At 45.1% G+C, this 25,987-nt stretch overlaps 1 protein-coding gene across 1 annotated transcript in view; it reads left to right on the plus strand.

Moving 5' to 3' along the window:
- The first annotated feature begins 1,191 nt into the window (after positions 1–1,191).
- The window catches only part of clint1b (clathrin interactor 1b), a 33,541-nt gene continuing 8,745 nt past the window's right edge, over positions 1,192–25,987 (plus strand). The window contains exons 1-7 of the mRNA XM_063203227.1: positions 1,192–1,374; positions 14,950–15,054; positions 16,010–16,106; positions 16,750–16,858; positions 19,413–19,619; positions 24,335–24,515; positions 24,900–25,134. Of these exons, the coding sequence (XP_063059297.1) occupies positions 1,334–1,374; positions 14,950–15,054; positions 16,010–16,106; positions 16,750–16,858; positions 19,413–19,619; positions 24,335–24,515; positions 24,900–25,134 (975 nt within the window). The 5' untranslated portion in view covers positions 1,192–1,333. The remainder of the gene's footprint in view (positions 1,375–14,949; positions 15,055–16,009; positions 16,107–16,749; positions 16,859–19,412; positions 19,620–24,334; positions 24,516–24,899; positions 25,135–25,987) is intronic.

Below are 25,987 nucleotides of genomic sequence, written 5' to 3' on the forward strand. Positions count from 1 at the left end.
ATCATTTTTTTCTAACTTTTCAATTTACGCCATGGAGGGAAAGTGAAAGTGATTCGCTGCGCAGTTAAATCTACAGTCATTCCGAGTTCATCGTTACGCAAATGCATTCTAAAACAGCTGTACCCCATATCGCAAATGCCATAGCCTCTTTTGTGCTCACTGATGACAGCTAAATAGGCTACACGGCAAAAAACACACAAAAAAACAATTTGGGTTGCTCCGTCAGCAGCAGCTTCCAGCGCGAGTCAAGTAATTGGGAATAATGACGTGAGAACAGTAGCGCATGCAACACCGTAGCGTTGAGGCCGCCACGTTCTTCGGGCTATTCAAATGTGCCTGATCAAACCGTCTTCCAGCACGAACGGATTCTGCATTCGGCAGAATCTTTAATAATAATGTTGATGCATATGCAATGCAATGCGCAGGAAACTGAAAGGCTTTGGAGTAGCCTGAGCTGCAACATCTGGGAGAGGATGTAAGCAGAGTGTCCTTAGTTCCTACAACATTTCTGTTTGGTATGGTATGGTATATCTCACCAAAAGTAATTTTAATGCTGACATGACAATAAAAGACAATATTCTATTCTATGGCGTAATGTTAGACTAGATTCAAATGTACTGACACTTTTATAAACAGGCCTACAGGGCAACCATGAAATGCATTTTAGATGCGAGAATGACAATAGGCCTATATGAGGGATTCCATAGAGGTAGGCCTTTGCACAGATTAAAATATTAGGCCATTTACACAGCCGGCTTAAACCTTGGGAAGCAGGTGTATTATGAAGTGTGCTGGTTAAAATCCCTTTTCCCGTAAAAAAGTAAAGTAAAGTAATAAGTAACAAGTTACTTTTTAAATTTAGTAATAAGTAAAGTAATTCAGTTACAATTGAACGCAGTAACTAAAGTAAAGTAACTCACTACTTTTAAAAAGTAACTTACCCAACACTGGAGATGGCCTATCCAAAACAGGCAAGGCTATTTTCCACAATCATGGCTACGGTGTAGAGAATAGTGACTAGGCCTATTCATAAAATTCTATCATCATTATTTATTTATTAGGCTAGAGTCTATACTGTAAAGACATAAAACTACAATTTCTAACATTTGTGTGTAGGCCCTAGTCCTAGGCGCTAAGATATGACGTCGAGGGAACGTTGTCGTAGTAACTGAAGTTGCCCGGCCCCGCCGATGCTGGTGCTGCTGCTGCTGCTACTAGCACTGGAGAGGTAAAAGGGGTTGGGTTGTCGGCAACAGAAATCCAAGTCCATCTGTGAGCATTGTCGAACAAGCGACGAGATATTGAGGCGGTGTGCCCCAGTCACAGTGCGAGGATGCTGAATATGTGGAAAGTCAGGGAGCTTGTGGATAAAGCGTAAGTATGCTATATTTTGAACCTTTTATCATATAGCTAAAAAGAAATTGTACCATTTGATAGCACAGGCCCATAGTTGAAGGCTAGAGCTACTTATCCAGACAGACAAGGGAAACGCGTAGCTACACGTGACGTCACGCTAAGGGCTCAGCTGATGGCTAGCTTGCTAGTCCACCGAGGCTTATGACAGCCTAAATCAAATACGTGAGTGCAAAGGAATGGCACTTATAATTATTTTTCCCCTCTGACAATTTCTCTCCACCAATCATTTCTGCGTCCAGGTTCAATTTGAACAACAACGATATACCCATGCACTGTGTCAGCCCTCCCACCGTTACCTGCCCCTACTATGATACCGTTATTTCTAGCGGAGTACAGCAAATGTTAGCTGACCTAGCTAACCATTTGCACAGTATTAGCATTAACACTTGCTTGTGTATTCTGAAATATTACTCAAACTCATTAGTTTTATTAACTATTCCATCCATGTCACACCACCAGTCAAATCTGGCTCTTACTTGGCAGTGGCAGGATGGTTATAATAGTCGTAAGCTAGCCATCAGCATGCTCAGGCCCATGTTATTGTTAGCGGGCTAGACGTATTGGTAGCTAATTTTATGTCAGAACAACATCAACATCGACTTTGACTGCTGGATAAGTGCAGAAGAACCCCCATCGTATCAGGTTGAGCCGACAGAAACTCAAATTAAATTAGTCGTCTCGTAACATTTAGTTAGATAAGTAGCTATTGGTGATGCTAGTTAGCTAATGTTCGCCACACTAATTTGCGACAGTACTTGTCATTCAAATAAGTCACCGTTATCTCTGATTCCGTGTAAATCTAATTATTGTCGTCACAAAGGCGTGTTTTGATTAAGACGTTTTATGAACAGGATCCTTTCCAGATTTCATAAAGAGCAGTTTCTGTGCACCCTAACGAAATGCGTCCCCCCTTCTTGTTTGTTATCTATGTCAAATATAAATGCATCACTCCTCAGGAAAATACAGTTGTATGCTTATTCATTCTATTATAACTGTGCTGTGTATAACACATGTAGGTTGTCACAACCTACCCATCTTCTCGTTCTCCAAATCCAAATGTAGATCACAAAATATTAATTTTGTCCCACCAGAATTTTGCCTTTACTTGTTTTACTCCAACATCTAAGCTTACATTAAGAGAATGTTCTTCTTTTTGTTTTGCCATTTGTGATCTGCATGTTCAGACTTCTGCTAGGTGATTGAGTCGAGCTGTTGAACCTAGTTTATGAACAGGTGGTGGAGACTTCAACCTGTTGTAATAGTCAGTCACTGTCAGATTGCTTTGGCATAATGCTGTTTAACCATCAAGAAGTGCACTGTGCACATCTGAACCTATCACAAAATCTGATGTGATGTAATGTAAATGAGAATTCTAGTGAGAGTATTGTTTGCATGTTTGCACTAACATACGTGCAGTGTAGCAGTGTTGCGAAATGGGTGGACTGGATAGGCTACTGTGAAAGTTCAGGGCTTTGATCAAATTAATCACAATAGCAATGCTGGGGTGGGGGACATGGTGAAATGTTGGAGTTGAAGCTTGAACCTCTATGAGTCAGTAGTACCTTATAAGGTGAGTTTTCCCACCACCACTCTCCAACAGTGAATTGGCCACAGTGGGTAGGTAGGCTACCCTTTTAGTATGACCTACCCAGCTTGAACAAAGCCATGTCTGTTCAACAAAAGGTCCAAAGGTTCCTCAGATCAGATGAAGAAAAAGTTCTCTGTCTTGACCATTTTCTCTCTCTCTCTCTCTCTCTCTCTCTCTCTCTCTCTCTCTCTCTCTCTCTCTCTCTCTCTCTTTTTCTCTCTCTCTCTCTCTCTCTCTCTCTCTCTCTCTCTCGCACACACAGCTTGTTGCGATTGAGCCCATTTGCAGATTTACTCCATGTGTGTGAATTTGATAAGTTTTTATTTCTGTAATGTAGTGGAGTGTTGCTACTAGCTATGAGGAGTAGATAGTATCTTTCAACAACACACATTAGTGTATACTCGCACAATGCCCTACAATGGTATGTCTGGATGTTGCTCATTCTTTGTATCCAGTCTCTTGGAACTTAGCTGTTGACAACACAGTGTTGAATGTGGGCCTCAAATAAATGACAGTGCAGGTGACTGCAGCAGTACTAACATTAACTTCACCCCTCACACTATTCTTTTTTGATGTCCGGTGGTTTGCTGTAGAGATGACAGACCTGAAATTGCCTCGCTGTGTCACAAGGTTTGGGTTGTTCTGTCCTTCTCTCTCTCTCTCACTCCCTCTCTCTCTCCCTCAATCACTCTCTCGATCACACACACTGTTCTGTCTGTCTGTCTGTCTGTCTGTCTGTCTGTCTGTCTGTCTGTCTCTCTCTCTCTCTCTCTCTCTCTCTCCATTCTCTGGGCCAGACTTAAGGCCCAAGGCTGCAGTCAGGTGATGGTAATGGAAGCTGCGAGTGGCCGTATGCTTGGGTGAGGCTGAATAGCGTCTTGTCATCGATACGGCTGATCCGCGCCAGCCTGTAAGGCCACTCGGGCTCACGCCTATCCCTGCCAGCCACCCTACTGTAGTGCGTGTCTCTCCAGACACTGAACAGGGGCCTATACTACAAAGCTGGTTAAGAATTAAATCATCTAATAGAAGAGGCTGGAGTCCTCGTTTTCTTAAGAAAATTAGGACTCCAGGCTCTTCTATTAGATGATTTACCTCTTGACTTAACCTGGTTTACTCCTGAACCAGCTTTGTAGTATAGGCCTCTGTTCATCCCAGAACTCCTGTAGTCTCCTTAGGAGGAGGTAGAGAAGGAAGACATATTCCTGGTTGTCTGGCGCAGCAGGACAATGGCTGATTCAAGTTTTAGAGTAAGGAGTCTGCACGTTTGGTCTTTTTTGTGTGTTTTATTTCCATGTTCCCATCATGGGGGAACTAAGTTTTGACCATTGAGGTCTTCTTCAGGTTTTCTTCAAATGTTTGAACTCTCCTATAGAATCTGAAAAAGACTTCAATGTTTGAAATGTAGTTCTGCTATTGAATTGCAACACCAAAAAAGGATTTCAAGTGTGCAGACTCCCCACTCTGAAACCAGGCTTAGGAGGAGGGCATGCAAGTAGAGAAATGTTCCTGAGGTCTAGACTTGGTCAGGCCATTTCTGCACTATGTACTGGATGATCATTACCATGCTGGATGAGATATCCAGTTACAGGATCACCGATCTCTTGCGGGCTACCGTGCAGGATTTAACATTAACATGGTTCTGTACTGTGCTGCTGCTGAGTTGGTGCAGAAACATGCACAGCCGCAAAAGGGAATTGGCAGTTTATGTCAGTAGTCAATGAGTACCAATCATGCTTCTTAGATTGTGCCTTTGTTGACAACTGACAAAAAGATAGCTTATGTAAACAAATGGCTGTCACTCTCAAATCAATACTTTTAAATGGATTTTAGGCAAGTTCCCAACACCACAGTTGGGCCAAGTATGTTTCTATTTGGTTCAGTTGGATAGAGAGGAAAGTGTAAGAAATGGCTGCTGGGATGAGGAAAATTGTCAATGCAGCAGTATATTTCAAATGCGGGCACTGTTACAGACTACTAGATCATTGAGTATGATTTAGATACCTTAAATGTAAAGTTCAAAGGGGATTTTGACCAGCTGCTGAGAGAACTGCACTGAGGCTATGCATTGAGAGAAAATGTTTATTTTACTATGATGTTTCTGAACTATGTGCTTTGTACTCTCAGCCTCTTTACTAAATGTGGTCAGTAAAAGCTCACGTCTCTGGACTCATGCCTGACATGTTAACCAATAGCCAAAAACCTCTTGATGCACACACTGTTCTAAAGCAAATGAGTTACTGACTTAAAAACCTCCATATCCGCTTCCTTTGCACATTCCTCCTATTTGAGTTAAAGTCTGACACCATTGTATGTATTGATTGCATTGCTTGCATACATATTGATAACATTGTGTAGCTTTTAGGGTGGTTTAAGCAATGTTTGCTTTTTAGTGTAGTGAATGGTGAATGTTGTTTCCGCAAGGATGTAGGACAGGAGTGAGGGCACTTTTTTTTTTTGAATGCCATGTAAACTTATCAGTGTTGGATTACAGGAAAAGGTGGCTGATGGTGCCTGGGGTAGTTGAATACACTACATATTTGTTCCAAAATATTAACAAAACCAGATGCTTGCACAACTAGTCAGCTAGCTTAAGTGGTCAAATTGATTAGCTAACGCGAGTCTGTAGAATCACTTGGGTTTATGTGCAGAGGCTTAATTACTCAACTGGCCCCTGATGCTGCAAGCTTTGTTCCAGATACTGCATTTATTTGCAGCATGGTGCTTGTAGTTCAAAATCTTTAGTTTCATTTTTGGTATTTATTTAGACTCTCACTTTGTCTGTCAGTACATGTCTGTTTGCTGTGTAAGACATGGCGTTTGTTGTTGTAGCTAGCCTCAGCATTAGTGGTATTGTCTAATCAATAGCCTCTGACTGAAGAGCATACTACCTCAGGAAGTGTGGTAATTGAATGACGACTGTAGTAGTCTGTCTGTGTGTGTGTGCACTGCAGACAGGAGGCCCAGGAAAGACTTTTTTTCCTTCCGCCCTCCAACATCATCCCCTGGGCCATAGCTTCTTCGTCTCTGTGCCTTTTGAAGGTGGTTGGTTGCAGTTTTTGTTTTGTTTTTGCACAACGCCTCTTCAACACTGCAGAAGCACTGCTCAAACACAACTTTATGTGAGAAGAACCAACCAGCCAACCAACCAGTGCAGTGGTGTATTGTAGCCAGCACTGCTCGTCACAACACCACACTGCACGTCTGCTGTTACAGTCAGCGCACCATCAGCTCAAAGAGTTCCTCCGTTCCTTTTTCCTCGAGGGACTTTCTTTTCTTTTTCTTTTACTCCTCAACAATCGTCCATGGCTGAGCAAACTCTGTGTCTCACTCTGGCTTTTGTGTTGGCGAGCGTCACCGTATATACCTCCACGTCTCCACACGGCTTCTAAAGGCCCCTGCCATAGCTCACGAGTCACGACTGACTGACTGACTGAGACTTGTATCACCGGAACCCTTTCTTCACTGTCATTTCCATCTGAAAGTCACTGCCCCAGACTCTTGCTTGAGGTAACATACTGTTTGGGGGTTTTCTTTTTCCTCTTTCCCTCTGCGGTACCTGCTTGGGAGAAGCCAATGCCCCTGAGATGTTGCAAGAAGAGCCTCCCGAGGCCTCCCAAACACCTTCATGGCATTGGAGAATACTTAACTAGGCCCAGCCATTCACATTCAGTATGAGTCTGACATAAGCAGGAGGATTACCGGTAGGGGAGAGAGAGAGAGAAGGGAAGACGCGACGCCGAGATAAGGGCTCTTGGTGTACAAAGCCGGCTGCCACTTCACTGTGGGAGCGCATTACACTCAGATCTGTTGCTCATAGATTATTCTAGTAGAATTCATATAAATATTTATTTATTTATTTATTTTAATATTAGTCCTTGACTCTGACTGGCTGTGTTTGCCTTGGCAGGGCTGATGTGCTGGATGGCCCGGTCTCTTTTTTATAAGTAGCCATACATTATTCATTTTGCTGCATTTTTTTTGCCTGTAATGTTGGTCCTGCTTTTCTCTGTTCTGCTTGACCTCTTTCTGTGTTTGCGTTCTCTCTCTCTCTCTCTCTCTCTCTCTCTCTCTCTCTCTCTCTCTCTCTCTCTCTCTCTCTCTCTCTCTGGCACTCTATCTTGTTCTCTCCCCCACTGTGTACTTTTTCTTCTAATTAAATCTGTTGAAGGTCTGGCACTGGTTTTGAGCTAGATTGTGCCTGTTCTAGCTGAACACTTGCAGACTGACACACTTAAAATAAGTGTTGTTTGTTTAACTGCATCCTACCATGTTGTCAACACAATGAATGAATGAACGTGAAGTCAGCATGCAGGTAGGCCTGTCACGATAACAATTTTTGCCAGACGATAACGATAACAAGAAATTATCGCGATAATCGATAATATTGTCTCTCTCGCCATTTTCAAACAATATAATGTGCAATAAAAAACACTGCTATGCAAGGTGCGGCCTCCTTCTTGAAACATTGAATGTAACATTTGGGCCAGCAGACTCAGAGGTTTAAATAATTAAGATTGACGCCTGCTCCAAGAAGAAATGTGTCAAACAATATAATGACGTAAAAATGCAATAAAAATGTGACTACACCCCTTCACATTTTTAAAGCATCACGGCGGGGGATATATGTTTTTAAATACATCCTCATGGAGCACAATAGGCTCTAAATAGGCTTTTTTGTAGGCCTATTTATTATGAAGGTAAGTTATATAGTCTTTCTTTAACATTTTCTGTTATTTATCTTTCTCAAGCACACTGAATGGCTTATAGGCCTATCCATGGTGTGATGTAAAATAACCTACTGGTGGGGTATTGTTAATTCACAAATTATTACTTAGACAGCTTATTTCAAGCAAATGCACGTTGTTACTAGCTAATTGTCAGTCAAAACCCAAATCAGCCCTGTTAAAGGCATTTCAACATCAGCAAAAAGCAAAAGAGCATGAACAGATGCACAAGTTTCAGCTCTCTCTCTCTCTCTCTCTCTCTCTCTCTCTCTCTCTCTCCGATACCCTCGACCGGAACAAGTTGCAATTCTGCGCACTTTAAAGTCCTTTATGAACGCCCATACATTGATTCTTATGAGTTATGAGTCGCCATGCCTCTGTTTCCCCTGTAGCGCGCTCAACCGTTCACATTCTCCTGGTGTGAAAGATTTAAATCCACAAATCTTATCTTCATGATTTGCTTGCGGACTGCCTACTCATATTGTTAGGTCTAAATAAACAAGAAATATAGCGAAAATCACAAAAAGAACAGACAACGAACGTCGGGGTAGGAGGCACATTGAAATAATAGTGGAAACTCGGCGAGGTTTAAAATAACAGCCTCAGAGCAAGTTTGTCGCGACGGCACCACTATTTCATGTTTGCACAAACACGTCTTCGTCGTGGATATTGGGTTGCTGCGCATGTTTCAAAATGAACATTTGCCTCCGTGTTGGAGCTGTTCATTCCCCTCTCTGGGGAACGTTGCAGATGCGCGGACTGAGATAGGAAGAAATGCGCTCCTAGTCTAGCGCTGATTCTTTGTCGAGGCTTATAAGCGACGCGCGGGAACACCAGCGTTCTATTTCAAAGACGCAAGTAGCCAGATCAATGCTCTTTTTTCCAACCAGAACTGCACTGAAACTTAAAATTACACCAACATTTAAGCGACATTGCGCTGCGTTGGCCTATAACGCGTCATCAGTAGTCTCATGGCTACGGTAGAGAAAGGGAGAGAGGGAAAACAAAACATCACGCAAATAACTTATCGTTACTTATCGGGGCCAGAAAAGTGATCGTTCTTGTCAAAAGTTATCGTCCGATTTATTGACTTATCGTATATCGTGACAGGCTTACATGCAGGTGTATTGACAGCAGACGTGCTGATGAAGGAGAGCAGTGTTAACAGCAGTGTTAAGTCAGCTGTGCTCAGGATGTGACAAATGAATTTGCAGCACTTGGTTTGAGTTGGTTGGTTGGTTGGTCGGTCGGTTGGTGTCCTTCGCTATTTGGTTGCTATATGAAGTCATTTAGTTTTCTTTGTTTTTGTTTTTCATGTAAAAGTGCTTTCCTCTACCTGTGTTTGGAAGGTGTTACTTCATTAGAGGTTCACACCAGTGTTGATCAGAATGACTCACCCTGATGAAGACTGAAGTAACACCTTCAAAAGCATGTTGGGTAAAGGGGAAAAAAATCTGAAACAAAAGAAAACTAATGACTTGATTTAACTAACGACTTAACGTGATGCATCTAGCTTACTTCACCATTCTTACACCGGTGGCCTACATTACCCTGAGTGACTTCAATGCTGTACATAGTGTACAGTAGGTTTTTTTAAGGTTTGTTTTTAAAGTGTTGGTTTCCTTGTACACCTTGATGAGTCTAAAAAAAAGGGACACTGCAGCACTGTGGTATTTTTACCCAATACTAGAGCATCATGGGGCATGGCTAGAGCAACAAAGAAAACCTACAAAAGTCAACCCATAGCCTTATTATAGAAACGGTGGTTTTGTTCATGAGCAATTGAAGTTGTACATTCCGTGTCGGCTATATTATTCCATATCTACTGTGCAATTTCTGCTTTCCACCACAATTGTATTTTTAATTTAGCAGTGACAGTTATTTAAACAGTTAAGTTTTTATTGTGAAAACAAACATATTTAGTATAGTTTGACCAAGATGTGCCCAAATCTGGCTGAAGATGTAAACACAAACCGTATTCTGCTCCGCCACTCTGACCCTCTCGACACGTGCGCACACTTACCGAAATGTGGCAGAGCCTTTTCTGCTGATGTCTTAAGTCGATAGAGCATACTGTCACGCCATCTGCCTCCATATTGGGACAGGAAACGACCTTTGGCCCCATTGGCCTGAATAGGTGTGGAGCGAGCTGGAGCGTCTTGGTCTTGTCTGCTGAGGTAGGCTGGGTGACCATCTGCGTGCGCTGAACAGGGCCCAAGTCTGAAGGATTCTCCCCTCGCTTCATGGCAGTCTTCATGACCTTGAACGTCCTCACCTAGAACGGCCTCGTCCTGCTTACAGTATACTGTGCGTACAGATGGTCCTTGACACCAGACCAGAGTGACAACTTGAGCCCTTTGGTTTATTTGTTTTCTTTCTAGGGATAGTGTTTGTACACGTGCGTGCATCCAACAGCTCATTTCCAGGAACTCATGAAGGCGGAAAAAAAACAAAAACAAATCATTTAAAGATGTACTTCCACTGAAAACCAGTTTTACTTGCTCTATTTGAAATACGTAGGGTCACCCCTAGTTTACATACACATGCTGCACCTGCAGGTGGTGCGTCACCTCCACTGGCTGTGTTTCCCATTCACAGACACGATACAGATCAATTAGCGAATCAGGAAGAACCTCTACATTGTACGTCACTTGGAGTTTATGCTCGGCCATAGATGCGCAAATATTTTTAATGACATGTTGACAGTATTTTTTCCCCACAAGTTTTGAAAACAAGCGTCGGAAGGTGGAACGGAACCTCGATTAGCCTAGCCTAGCCTATCAGCTGGTGGCTACTCTCGGATACACACAGAGCAGGGGGAGGGAGCCAGAGACGCCTCATCCCTGCGTCAGGGATGAGGAGGACCGGAAAACCCTTTTGTTTGACCAAAAGCCACTTAACAAGCCTACAAAGACGTCTTTAAACAAAGCCAGAACTTTTTTTTTTTTTAAACGCATAATGCATTCAATAATAATGGTGAACACAGCAATATTAATGAAATGACGATGAAAGCAGGTCTTTTCACTTAGACATATGTTGTGGTATAGATAAGTGTGGCTGGCGTTTATCATGGATGCTGACACACAAATCAGTTTCAGCTCTGGCACAGATGACAACAGAAGAAACATGAGCCGTGGTGGTGGTGTCACCCCCGTGATTGCCATTGGCTTGCTTTGAGGGGGTTTAAGAGGCATTATGTCCTCTTAGCGGGTTTGTTCTGATTTATGACCTCATGGTATAGTTGTCAGCCATGCCAAAGGTTAGCAGTGGTTTGTGTGTGCGTAAGCAATATGGGCAAACACAAGAGCGTGAAAGCGGATAGAACTGCAAATACACCCCTCAAATTGTCAGGCATTGCTGCTGCAGCTCTTTTTTTTTCGTACCGCTTCCTTGCTCACTGTGTGTGTGCAAGTGTGCATGTGTGCGTGCGTGCACACACATGTTCTTCTCGACAGCTGTAGCAGAGCTAAGGTAAAATTGGCCATGTAATAATCCTGTAGTTGGATCCAGATTGAGACGTGAATTAAAGTAACCAGAGCAGCATTTCAGCAGCAAAACCCTCAGCTGCCTCAGTTTAATGCTTCATTGCTTCATGCCAGCCAGACCCCCCACCAACCACACACACACCCAATACTGCAAGCCTTCAGTCTTACCCACTAATACTGTGAGTATCCCTTTCCATGGCCTCCAGAAAGGAGACCAGCGAGCGCAGTGCAGTGCAGTGCAGTGCAGTGCAGTCAGTAGGGCTGCGATTAGGAGCCTTAATGAACAGGAAATTCAGACTTGGAAAGAGTCGCCGCCTTCCAAGCAAGTGCTGTCTGTGTGTATATGTGTGTGTGTGTGTGTGTGTACACGTGTGTACACACTGTTTAACACAAGCCTGTGTGCATTCCATGGTGTGTGTGTATGTGTGTGTGTGTGTGTGTTTTGTGCTTAAGTTTGCAAGAAAGTGAAAAGCAGGTTGTGTGTGTGTGTGCGTGCCTGCGTTCCTTGTACCAGGTGGTGTGGTAGTGTGAATCATAGATGGGCAGACCAAGCTAGTCCAACACACACACACACACACACACACACACACACACACACACACACACACACACACAACCTACAAACGAGCGACCTTTCCATCCCCGATTCCCAACCACATTCCAGTATCTGTTGCGCACCATCGACTCTCGGCCTCATCACCCCTAATGACTTCCAGAAGGTTCCGCAATCGCTTTACTTACTTACTTACTCCAGCCTCCGCGATTTGCCTGGCTCTTTCGCTTACCCTCTCTTCCCTCTCTTGCCTCTCTTCTCTTCCATCCAGCCACATACACACTCAGGAGGATTTACAGCCAGTGAAAGTATAGGATTGGGTGTGATTGCTGTTCTCACTCTAAAGCGATATTAGAAGTGATTGGCCTAAGTGCTCGCAGCTGTGGTGAGGAGCAACCAAGAGCCGGATAGAGTGTCACTGGATGTCTCTATAGCCGCAACGGGGCATGATGCCTCAAGCTGATTTTTGTGTGTGCGTGCGTGTGTGTGTTTCATTTTTGCAGGCCCCTCCTTTGTTTTTGTTTTTTTTGTTTTTTTCTTCAGACAGGACAGTCGGAGTTGACAGGAAATGAGATGGGAAAGAGAGAGGCGGGTGGGGATGGGGAAATGACCCGGGCCGGGAATCGAACCCGTAGTGGCCGTAGTGCTTGGTGGGCCACTCACTGGATGCTCGCTAATGAGGTTAGCCAGTGATGAGCTCAGTTGGTTTTGCAGGCAAGTGATGCCCCACTGACCAAGCTTGTCTGCAAAAAACAAAAATAGTCAATAGGTCTCCATTGATTGCAACTCTGTCTGTGTGCATCAGTCACCCAGGCCCCAGGTCAGCATAGTTACAAGTGGTGGGCCAGAGGGTTGCAGTGGGAACCACCTGAGTAGCTTAACAGCCCTTAAGGTGTGTGTGTGTGTGTGTGTGTGTGTGTGTGCGTGTGCGCGTGTGCGCGTGTGTCTATCCCGGGTGTGGGGGGGTCTGGAGTTAATTGAGGGGTTTGGAGTGCTGGCTCAGGCATAGACAGTTATTGGGAATGGAAGGGGACGGACGGTGTCAGTGTTGCAATAGGATCGGCATCCCCCAAGCTCCTCGAGTTGCATTCCTTAAAGATCTGTTTTCTGGAAGACACAGCGAGTCCTGTTCTCTCTGCTTGGTCTTTGACACACGGCACCGGGCTCCGCTAGAGATTTGGGTTGTTGTGTTTGGGACAATCCTGGAATGATGGGAGGAGGGGCTGCTTGCAAGTGGCAGAATGTAGATTTGGAGTTGGCTTTAGTTAGCTTTGGCTATGCCTCATTTAGCTGACCATTTAGTGCATGCATTCCTTCTTCCCCGCTCTGTTCTGTTCTGTTTCGTTCTTGACACTCATTGATATTCCGGAAAACTTCAGGAACATGTTGACATTGCGGCTTATCTTGAAATCCAATCGGAGGAACTCCTCTATATTCCATAAGATCTTTAAGTTGAAAATCATCAGTCAGCCAAAGACCTGACACACCCTGGCCTGAAAAAAAAGTTTTTGCCAAATGTCAGCCATTTTGAAGTGGGTTTCTCCCCCTCATAGGTAGGAACATTCATCATCTTTGTCAGGCTCTCTCATCAGAGAGGCTTGGGTTTCTCAACTTGCCATAGTAATCTGATGAGCTTAAATTCAGTGGGGCTCAAGAGGTACATTTCCCAAGTTTATGAAAACAGAATTGGTTTAAATAACACCATTCATCGCCCGAGCTGTTCGACACCACCGCGCCAACGCAGAGGCCTGACTGACTGGCATTTGTTTCTTTTGCTTTCTTTCTCAGCATTTTTTGTACCGTGTCTAGTGTTTTTCTACATGTTAAAAGGTTATTTCACGTGCCCAAAATGTCCAGATCTGCCAGTGTGTTTCACATAATACTTAAAAAGCTACACCTCCACTTTTTTCCGTCCTTTGTATGATTTTTTCCCCTCTCTCTCAATAACTGTCTGTCTATTAAATGGTTGTCATTTCCATCTCTCCGTTTGCGTTTCCTTCACCATCCCAGCCCAGCCTCCCTCAAGTCGTTCCAGCTGTTTCCTGCCATTTGCAGTTTGATTGACAGCTAGGGGGTAGCCTAGCGAGAGCCACCCCCCTCTCTGTTCGGCCTCGTCAGGAAGTGATTGGGTCTGGCCGTGATTGCTCTGGCGATAGATTCCACACACAGTACAGTACAGCAAAGCAGAGTGCAGTGCACAGCACAGCACAGCACAGCGAAGCTGCCTCTACTTAAGGCTTTGGCAGGAGCACTCAGGCAAAAAGCATGTTCATGAACAACCCCTTACACACGCACGCACACACACACACATACATGCAGTCTCGAGTGTGCACACACACACACACACACACACACACACTCAAGTGTGCACACAATACACACAAATGCACTCTCGTCTCGAGTGTGCACACGATACACAGACACACACTCATGTTCAAATCTTCACATACGTACACACACGAACACAAGTGCACACTCACATGCATGCACACACTCGAACACGCGCGCGCACACACACACACACACACACACACACCCCTTAAACCTTGGAAATCACGGCAAGGAAGGGGGTTCCAGATATGATCCAACATACTGTAGGCAGTCAGGGCTCAGCACATCTCTCCCTCACTACAGACATACATCACACCCAAATAAAGAGATTGGTATTCCAGCTGAATGTGTGTCGTGTAATACACTTCCCAAACTGACTTGCAGGATAGGGGATGAGGATACTCATGTGTTTTTTTTTCCTTTACCACTGAGTGATTGCCATTTGTGCCTTGCCCTCTTCCAAACTCACTTGGACATGGACGTGGGGGATGAGGGTGTTTTTCTGTTTCTTTTTATTTATTATTACATTATTATTATTACATTACATTACACTTAGCTGACACTTTCGTTTTATTCAAAGCGACTTACAATTGTTATTTTTCAGGGTATTGGTTACAGTCCCTGGAGCAATGTGGGCTTGTGTGCCTTGTTCAAGGGCACTTCAGCCATGGATGGAGATGTAGGGAGAGTTCGGGGGGGATTCGAACCTGCAACCCCTAGATTAAAAGACCAACTCTAACCACTAGGCCACCCCACAATTTTTTGTTGTAGTTATTTATTTTACTGTCTTTTTTCCCTCCCTCCTCTCCTCTCTCCCCTGTGCCTATGTTCTGTCTTTTCCTTTCCCAGCACCAATGTGGTGATGAACTACTCGGAGATCGAGTCGAAGGTTCGCGAAGCCACTAATGACGATCCCTGGGGACCCTCTGGACAGCTTATGGGAGAGATTGCCAAGTGAGTGCGTGTGTGTGTGCGCCTGTGTGTGTCTTTGCTTTCCTGAGCTGTCAGACCTTCTCCTCTTGAGTGGAGACAGACAGGGCTGCTTGCTGCTTAAGACCCAAAAATATCTAATGCCACTGCAATACAAAGCAAGGCAACACAAGAACGGCAACTTGCAACACCCCAGTATAACTTGAATGACAACTCGTGATGATATTGTGATATTGATTGTTTCGATTGATTGATCTCTTAATTCTCAAGATTCAATTGTCAGATATGTGATGGGAATCAGGGTTCTTTAGAGAAGTATATCTGCCAGTATGCAGCTGTGTAATTGTGAGGATATGAAGTCTGTGAAAAAGTGTGTTATTTGCAAATAAAGGTCATGAAAAGGATGTAGTTAAAATGAAAGTGTATTCCTTTGTCCATATAATAATGCACTGTCATGGAAATGATATACGGGTAATGACGTTCCAGGATGCTGTTTCTTTTTTTTCTTTTTTTTTTACAGCTTAACTATACATAACTATGCATACAGGGCCTTTTGAGGAATTAGCCCACTGCAAGACGCATTGGCAATTTCCTGAGTTTCATTATTCTCCTTCCACAAATGGGTCTTAAGTGTCCGGTGTTCCCTAAGGTCATGAACAAGTTAAACAACTTCAGGACTCTCAGGGTCTTTCGTGTGTGTGTGTGTGTGTGTGTGTGTGTGTGTGTGTGTGTGTGTGTGTGTGTGTGTGTGTGTGTGTGTGTGTGTGTGTGTGTGTGTGTGTGTGTGTGTGTGTGTGTGTGTGTGTGTGTGTGTGTGTGTGTGTGTGTGTGTGTGCGCGCGCTCGTGCTCACTCGCTTGTGTGTGTCAGTGTGTGCAACGGAGTGTGTGTGTGTATGCAGGTGTGTAAACGTGTGTTTCGTGCATTGTGCAAAACATGAATCATGTTTAACACATGTGTGCGTCTTTCCCGCTCCTCAGAGCCACCTTTATGTACGAGCAGTTCCCCGAGGTCATGAACATGCTGTGGACCAGAATGCTAAAAGACAACAAGAAAAACTGGAGAAGAGTTTACAAGGTAGATGCGCATCACCAAACCTGATTCACAGCTGTAATAATGTGTCTGTTAACAGAGTAGGGTCATAATGGACTGTTTGCACGTGTTTACTGTCATTTGCAATGTGACTCTCATTGCTGATTTAATTGCGGAATGAACAGGCATGAAAAGTAGTTTCCACACACCGTGCTCTCCCTTAGGTGGTTGGGGCGCCTCTGAAGTAGTCAATACAATGTCAGATATGGGTCTCTTTTTATTTATTCATCCATTGCAGAGTTAGACAAACCATTTGGCAGCAAGAGCCCTCAACAGTGTAAATGATGATTACACTGATGAAGGCTCTTTCAGCCGAACCGTCTGTCTAACTCTACAATGGATGAATAAATCAGAAAAGAAAAGAAAAGAAAAGAAAGAACACACTGAGTGCGACCTAATCCCTACATACAGTAGAAAGAACAGGCATAAAACGTGTCTTTATGGGCCCTTTTATTTTATTTTTATTTGGACATGTCAATAAAACTGTATTCTATCTTGAACCATACTTGATTTTCTACCGGGCCTGGCTTTTCTCCATTGAGTTTACCTGCTGTAGGTATAGAATCTGCTGAGGTGTGGAATCTGATGCCGTTTTCCTCTCTCGTTCTGTTCTCTCCCCCTCCTCCAGGCCTTACTTCTACTAGCGTACCTCATCAGAAACGGCTCCGAGCGAGTAGTCACCAGCGCCAGGGAACACATATACGACCTCCGCTCACTAGAAAACTACCACTTTGTCGGTGAGTCTGTGTACCAACATTAACAGCAGGGGTTCACCAGGGCACCAAGGCTCAGAAACGTAGTTGTTAGCCAGTTAGCAACTTGGGTTGTTGTCAATGGGAATTTGCACTGCAAACAACAAAGTAGCTAACCTAGTTAGCAACTATTGCTTCGAGAAATGCATCCCTGAGATGGTGGGAAACAGCTGGCTGTGGGTTTGAATCGGGTGGACTACAGTGTTAGTGTGTCGACTTCACAAGTTTACAAGCAGCTCAGCAGAATAAATCGCCACCTTTACCTTGTTGTCAAAATAATAACTGAGATTCTACAAGCAGCGAAGGCATCTTGGCCTTGGAAGAAATGTCATCGACACGACATTCTGTCAAGTCATTCTGTCCCCGTGGCTGTGTGTTGTGATAGATTTTGCACTCCTCTACTGTTGCTGCAATATTTCCCTCGCATGCTTGGAGAATGTATTCAGAGATGGTGACCGTGAAGAGAGGTCCATAAAGGATGGGGCCTCAACATCCTTGCTGAAAACGCTCGGCATCCTCGAATAGGAGCTCTGTACTGTAGACACTGGGTACATTCTATTGTCCTAACTCCCGTCCTCGACCTGTGCTTGTGGCCTCGCTCTTTGCTTACGCCCCGTCTCCGTGGAGACAACGATAACGTTTCCCTGCTGTCAGCTTGGCCACAGCTTTTGGGGGACTTTTCCCCATTCAACATCCCGATTGCAAATGAGAAAATGACCCTGGAATTGTGTCTTTGCAAGATATTGATTTAAACGTCTGTCATCAATGATGTATTGCAACATCATCACGAGGGCACGAGGACGGTAGTTATAATAATGGAAAGAACGCCCTTGGAGGCTGTGGTATTGGGTGCCGAGCTCTCTGCAGTGTGTATGGCTGTGGTGTTCGGGGCTATGAATAATGCAGTTTTACAGTCAATGCTGTCTTTATTGGATAAATGGGAGGAGTGTTGCTGATAAGGTTGAGTTTACTATGAACTGCTATTAGAAAATACACAAAGTTAAGGCTGTGGGTAGCCGAGACCTAATGGTTAGAAAGCGTGAAAGCGAAAGTGAAAGCCCATTGGGAAACTCCAACTCCCATTGTCATTGTGACACAGCACTCCACTGCACACAACGAAATTGCATTTATGCCTCACCCGTGCAAGGGGGCAGCCCTCAGTGGTGCCCCATGGGGAGCAGTGCGGTGGGACGGTACCATGCTCAGGATACCTCAGTCATGGAGGAGGATGGGGGAGAGCACTGGTTGATTACTCCCCCCACCAACCTGGTTAGGGAGGTGGTCTTGAGATAAGAGGGTTGGAGGTTCGAATCCCACCCTTACCTCTCCCTACTGTAAAATGTACAGCAATAGCTGAAGTGCCCTTGAGCGCAATACCCAACCCCACTCTGATCCAGGGACTGTTACCAATACCCTGTAAATATCTTAAAGCCACTGTATGAAAGCGTCAGCTAAATGTAATGCAATATAAAAGCATGTGCGTGTGTACATGTTTACCTGAGTACGTCTTAGGTACTTGTATTTGCTAACATGTCATTCAACTTGCTGTTTGTTGAAGGCTTTAGAAGAAAGGGTACCGTATGTGTATGTTTACATGGACAAGTGACATGTGTCTGGTACTTTGTTAACTTGTCATTCAATCTGCTGCTGTTGTTGCAGCATTTGAACAGTGCATTTAAAAATGCCAGTCAGTAAACGCAGACCTGTAGGGTTGTGTTTAGTTCACACGAGGGGAACAGAGTCATCAGTCACAGCCAGCCAGAGGAAGTGGCCCAGTGCGTTATACGATACCATACGGCTACACGGTCAGGTCAGGGAATGTGCGGAACTTTATATGCATTCCAGAACCACGTTTCCCTCGACAACAGCCAACTGTTTATGTATGCGTGGCTCTGAAAAAGCCAGTGGTGAATGACATTTCGGCACCAGTGTAATACATCGGGCCGCCTGCTTATTTCTTGCGGGATAATTGATGCCCTGGTGAAGAACATGCTTATTAAGTCCACATGAGCAGCTGGTGGTGGAGCAGTTAGACTAGCGGGGGCTTCTCAAAGTGGGGTCGGGGAACCCCTCAGAGTTTTGTGGTAGGCACAATGCCAGGGGCAGGGCCCCGAGACAAAATCATCTGGAAGGTCCCCCCACTCTATAGATACAATGTAGTGAGGTCTCAATTCAGGGCCCCCCTTTTACCTGGGCTAGGGAAATTGACCCCTTTGCCCAATTATGAATCTATGGCAGAAAAACATTTGGGAACCCCTGCAGTAGATCACTGGATGGAGTAATGGAGGAGGGGGTGAGGACCACATTTTCTTTCGGGAGCTTTAATTATCAAGAGTATTTATGTTCTTGGCACAATTGAGAGATTATTGAAATGTGTCACTTGTGATTTTATAACATATTACAGACAATAACAGTGATTTGCAATATCTGCAGCATGTATATTCGGTCTAAACTAAATTTCTAAATTTAGTAACTATGTAGTTACTGCACGTGTTGTGGAAAATCTTGTACTAATCGTGTAATGGCTTCTTACCTGCAGACGAGAACGGTAAGGACCAGGGCATCAACGTGCGGCAGAAGGTGAAGGAGATGGTGGAGTTTGTGCAGGACGACGACCGTCTGCGGGAGGAGAGGAAGAAAGCCAAGAAGAACAAGGACAAGTACATCGGGGTGTCGTCAGACAGCATGGGCGGGGGAGGAGGAGGAGGAGGAAATGGAGGAGGTGGAAATGGAGGCAGCTTCAAAGGTGAGTGGCCTGGGGCCTTTACGGGTTGGGTGGAGGGGGAGGGGGGGTATGGTAGCAGTAGTGGTGGTGTATGTGGGGGAGGTGGCAGTGGGGAGGTGGCAGCTTCAGGTACATCCGGGTGTCGTCAGATAGCATGAGTAGAGGTGGAGGAGGAGGCAGCTTCAAGGGTAAGTGGGAGCTATAGCGGGGGGTGGTTGGAGGGCTGGGGAGACGGTAGTAGTAGTGGTGGTGTGTGTGTGTGTGGGGGGGGGGTGCGGTGGCAGTGGAGGAGTGGCAGCTTGAAGTACATCTGGGTGTCGTCAGACAGCATGAGTGAAGGAGGAAGAGGCAGCTTCAAGGGTGGGGAAGTGGGGTGGGGTGTACAGCAGGGGGTGGGTGGAGGGGGGAGACCGTAGTGGCAGTAGTGGTGGTGGCAGCTTCAAGTACATTTGGTGTCATCAGACAGCAGCTTCAAAGAGCTTCAAGGGGGAGGGCTATAGCGAGCGGGGTATGGAAGGGTGTGGCCGTATCAGTAGATATTGATTGTGTGGTGGCGTGTCAGTAGTAGTAGTGGTGGTGGTGTGGATGCATGCTCCACCCAAGTATGGGTGAAGCATGGGTGGAGGGGTTGGTGGTAGTGGGTCTATATAGCTTCAAGAACATAGGGGTCTCTTCAGACAAGGAGGAGGAGGAGGTGGAGGAGGCTTCAAGGGTGAGTGAGTGAATTGAGGCCATTGAGGAGGGTTGTTGGAGGTGGTGGCTGTAGTGATGCATCTAGCTTCAAGTATATTGGGGTCTCGCCAAACAGTATGGGGAGAGGGGGAGGAGGAGGATGCAGCTTCAATAGTGGTGAGTGGGGGTTTTAGCGGGTGGGGTGGGGGTGAGGGGGGGGGCAGTAGTAGTAGCTATTTGGTGAGGGGGTGGCTGTAGTGGGGTGGGAGGGTGGCAGTAGTGGTGGTGGTGGGCCTATAGCTTCAAGTACATCGGGGTTTTCACATGGCATGAGCAGAGGAGGAGGAGGCAGTTTCAAGGGTGCCTAAGTGGTGGCTTGGAAGAGGGTGGGTGGAGGGGAGAGGCAGGTCTAGTGGGTGTGGAGGTGGTGGGGAATCTAGTTTTGAGTACATCGGGGTGTCCTCAGACAGCACAAGGAGGGGGGAGGTGGAGTTGGTGGAGGATGCAGCTTCAAGGGTGTGAGAGTGGGCGCTACACTGGTGTGTTGAGTGGGGTGTGGCAGTGGTGGTGAATGTGGACATCATTTAGCTGTTGGGGTGGCAAATGTGTGTCTTGTTTGATTGTAATGACCACCGCACCTCCTGTAATCTGTAAAGCTAGTTAGTATTTCATCTGCAAAGATGCCCTGAATCTTTTCATATTTCAAGGCACATGTTTGTTCAGTTATCCATTCTCTTAACTACTGTATGAACATGTGGACACACTTTGAAATATGCTCACACGTATTCACAATGAGTGAGTGAAGTACCCGCCCGGCTCCACTCTCTTCTCTTCTCTACTGTAAGTAAGAGAGGAAGGACTAGCCTACATTCTGAAGCAGGCCGGCAGGCAGCCCACGGTGAATGAATGAGAATACAGGCAGGGCCGCTGACAGCTTTTGCTGGGCCCAGGACAAAGTCATCCAAAAGGGCCCCCTAACCAATACTTACAATGTAATGGGGGGCAGAATTGGGGCCCCCTACCTCCCTGGGCCCGGGACAACGTACCCCTTTGCCCCCCCTCCTATCGGCAGGCCTGAATACAGGTATTAATCGAACAATGGCACCTTCCCCACAGCTTTCCATAATCCTCCCCTATCCTCGTCTCATTAGGGGATTTGGCTGGCAGTGTCACCGCCGAGGAATTCTTTATTCTCTCCTCTCCGTGCCTTACCGTGCAGGTCGTCCTCTGTTCCCGCTAGACCTCTCCCACGTGTCTGACTGCACTCTACGCTTCTGTCTTTTGATTAACCACACTTTTCTGCTGAGGGCAACAACTTCTCTGCTGTACTAGATCATCAGAATATTTTTTTCTTTACAGTGATTTTTTTTTTTTTTTGTTCCACCCCCCCACCCTCCTCACGGCAACATAAAGAACATGGTCTTCTCTCTCTCTCTCTCTCTCTCTCTCTCTCACACTCTCTCTGTCTTTCTCTCTGTTCCTTTCTCCATCTGCTGTGTCTTTCTCTCTGTTGTTCTCTTCAGATCCAGGAAATTGTGTGTCTAATCACAGTATCTCAGATTCCCTGTCATGTTGCCTGTTATTAGCCTTGTTTGCAGTCTGGGAAGACTTTTTGATTTTATTTCTTTATTTTGTTCTTTTTTTCATGTTTCCCCTCTTGCTTGATTTGAAGTCTCTGATGTGACATCTTTGATTTGGCACTCTCGATATCTCCCTTCATTAGGTGGCTACTTTGTCAATTAGTGATGTGGCTCTTGAGAAATTACGTGCAGTGATGCAACATCAAAAGTGCAGCAGGGGGTTTGCTTGTGTGTGTGTGTGTGTGTGTATGTGTGCGCATGTGTGTGTGTGTGTGTGTATGTCTGATGGAGACATTGTCACGGCTTTCTCAGTTTGATTGTTGGATGTGAGGACAAGTAGTCCTTCTCTTGACTCCACATGAATTTCAGGAAGTGCCACCCATAGGAGAACGTCGTTTGTTAGAGTTGTGTTTCCTTTGCTATTCACAACCACGCAAGATCTTTTTTTTATTGCAATTTCAAAAATAGATATTTTTTTGTCTTGCAGAGGTTTGTAGAGACACTATTTAGAATTCTGATGGGTTTTTTTCTCCCTCAGACGTCTTGCATAAATCTCCTTAGAAACAGTTTCTAGGCAAGCGTGTTATGTCCAATGTATAACTAATTTAAGGTCTTAAAATAGTGTAATTCTATACTTTGTATCCTAAGGGGATTTCACGAAAAACGGATCAAAGAACAAAAAAATACATAATTTTTATTTCTGAGAGAGGCCGATAAGAACAATGTTGCAGCATTTCCCTCTAAGCCTTTGTTTTGGATCTGTGGGAGAGAAGAAATTACTCAATACGTTTCTGAGTAATCGCATGTCACAAAACTAGGATTTCCTATTTAATTACCTCATTTTAATCCCTCATTATAGGCTTTGAGGTGAGTTATCAGAGAGACTCTCAACAGCAGCAGTAGTGGTTGCACATTATTGCATTGCCACCTTGATAGAAGTACCAGTATTCTCCTCAACCTCTGTAGCTGCAACACAATTCTCAGTGGATATTTTGTTTGCTACTCCATAGCTATCTTGCTCAGTTCATCCATATTACATGAGTTTTGAGTATGACCCTAAACTTTGGTCTGCTGCCATGCATGTCTCCTCGATGGGATTGAGATCTTGGCTTTTGAGACGGCCTCTCCAGGACCGGACCAACTTGGATATGTGCTCCAGGTCACGGCTCTGTTGGAGGACAGACTGGGAGCAGATTTGTTTACTTTATCCCTCAAAAATGTCAACACGATCTTTGTTCTTCCTGACCCTATGCAGCCGAACAAGTGTGTGTTTTTTCTCTATGCCTGAAGCATCACAACATTCTCATTGCATTAGACTCCCTCCATTCCACCGTGGTTAACTGTGGGAACTGCGGTTTCAGGGTTGAAGGCCTCTCCCTTCCCTCGCCAAGTAAAAAAGCACAATCAATGTGCCTGTGCATGGAAGCCGACAGGGAGGGGCAAAGGGGTCAGTTGTCCCGGGCCCAGGGAGATGGACGGCCTTGAATTCGGTCTCCATTACATTGTGTATTGACATGGGGGAGTGGGGCCTTTCAGATGACTGGGAGGGTAGCTTATTCCTGAGCCCAGCCTGAGCTGACAGCGGCCCCATGCCTGAGCAACCCCTGGTTTTAGTTTCATCAGACCAGAAGGCCGATTTCCACAGCTCAGCCCTTTTCGGTTTCAAATGGTCTCCAGTAAACCACAGGGCTAGCTTTGATGTGTCACTGAGTTGAGATGAGCAGCGTTTTCCCCAGGCGTTGATGCTCAAGCACTTTCTCGATAAAGGGCCCTGCATTGCTTCGATCTTCCTAGAAAACAAAGTTCCAAGTTCTTCCAAGTTCAGAAGAGATGAGTTCAGCAATAATCATCTGCGGTTCTTGCTGTTGACATTAGATTTTATTTTTTATTTTATTCACCGCTCCCCTGGAGAGACAGTTGTGATCCCTTGCCCTTGTGACCAGGCCTCAGGTCTGCTTCCAGCAGAAACCATCTCCCTTGTGTTTTGTCGCAGCGCTGTGAGAACATGTTCTTCTGACACCGAAACACTTGGAAATGTTTGCATGTAGTACAGTATGTGTGCCCGACCCTTCAAATCAGTGTCAACTTTCCTGTTCTGAAGTGTGGAGTCGGCCAGTGTTGCATGATATTAGCCTATTATTTCAAATGTGATCAATCCGTGCCATTTCTGGGCAATTAGTTGTTGGAGTCAATTCCCTGATAATTGAATCAATTAAAAATGAAAAGTTCAGCACATCGGAACATTTAATGTGGGAATTTTACTGTTTAAGACATGTTGTGATTCAGTGATGTTGAATATTCTTCTTATACACGCCACAATGATTTTCTTTTTTCAGTATCCCAAAAATAAGTTGACGGACTGTTCAAACCTAACCTCATGATTACAGGGTATCCATATTACTGGAGAGGGGTCATGGCCATAATCGTACTTGTCTTTCTTCTCCCGTCTCTCTCTCTCGTCATTTCCTCTCTCTACATGTCCAGCGGGAGAGCGCAGCCTGGACGGCGACAAGGGGAAGTGGGAAGAGGAGTGGGACAAGAGCAAAGGGGGATTCCCCTTCAGCGAGAAGCTCGGGGAGATCAGCGACAAGATCGGCAGCACCATCGACGACACCATCAACAAGTTCCGCAAGAAAGATCGTGACGACTCGCCTGACAGAATCAGGTACGATTTTGGGAAGCGTATGCGTGCATGCGTGCGCGCATGCTATTCACTGTGCGAATTTCACTTGTATGATGGTATGTAATCAGTTGCACCACAACTGTCTGCGTAAAGTATTGGAAGGTCAAATTAAATGAACACTGCCCGATTCTTTCTTTCTTTCTTTTTTTTTGTTGCTATAAGACAACGCATCACCAATACTCAATATAACTGTGCTGCACCAATGCAGAGGCTGTCCATGTAGTCTAATGCTGTAGTTAATAAAATAAAGTCTTGTGATACGAAGGAGACTGCTTTTGCTTTTTAGAAAATATCAAACCCTAGATTGCGTGTCTTGCCCTACAGGACTTCAGGCAATGTAAATCTCTCTTCCATAACTTTCCCCAGTGACAACGAGGAAGACAGAGTATCCCAGAATGGCCCGCCCTCCAAGTCGGAGTTCAAGGATGAGGAGGACGCGGAGACGAGCAAGAGCACTCCAACCAACGCGGCAGCGGAGACCGCGGCGGCGGCCAACGCCTCGGCGCGCAAGCGCGGTGGCATCCCCTCCAAGACGGTGGACCTGGGAGCCGCAGCACACTACACAGGCGATAAGAGCAGCCCGGACGCAGACAACGCTAAGGTATCTCATCTCGCCTTTGACACTGAACTGTTGTGCCGCCGAGGGCCCCCCGAGTTGGATTCTGGCCCGAGGTCATTGCCCAACCCTCTCCCCCATCTCTCTCTCCCAGCTATTTCCTGTCCTTTCTCTACTATCTTATCAGGAATAACAAAGGCACAAAAAGCCCCCCAAAAAATATACTTTTCAAAAAGTAATGTAATTCAGTGCAGGGCTGCATTTCCTCCACACTGGAATTGTTAGGCTTGCAGTTAGCAAATTGGTTGGCTGATTTTTTTTTACATTGCCCATTGCCAACTAACCTAGTCCTGGATATGCTGACAACATCTGTTGCAGTCCAATTCCTTCTATGTGGTTGTGTACCTTGACAGTGAAACTGATTCTGAATACATAGCATTTGTTATCCATTAATTGGACAAGGTACATGCAGCTTTGGGTAAATGTTCACCTGCTGACAATATCTCATAGAGCGGTGGACATTTTTGTACCCCATGCATTTATAACACAATTTATTTGCTAGAGGCAATTCAAATTATAGGCTATGGAGCACTAATCAACATGGACATTGACTATAAGTAAAATAAAAAAAACATGAGTGGACATACCTAATCTATTGTAGTGTTGCACACCAGTTAGTGGTCAGTCATAATCTAGTGTTACACAGAATGTGTTTTGTGTGTGGTCATTGCATTGGTCATTGTGGTTATTTAACCTTTTGTAATTTGTATATGTATGATATTGACCATTGTGTCTGTCACAAATAAAGAATGAATGAATGATTGGGTTTACTGGCCTATGTTGACATAATGTACAATAGTACCATGTGCTTGGTGTACATTGTAGGTCATTGTCAGAG

Source organism: Engraulis encrasicolus, chromosome 7, assembly GCF_034702125.1.
Source record: "Engraulis encrasicolus isolate BLACKSEA-1 chromosome 7, IST_EnEncr_1.0, whole genome shotgun sequence".
Lineage (NCBI taxonomy): Eukaryota > Metazoa > Chordata > Actinopteri > Clupeiformes > Engraulidae > Engraulis > Engraulis encrasicolus.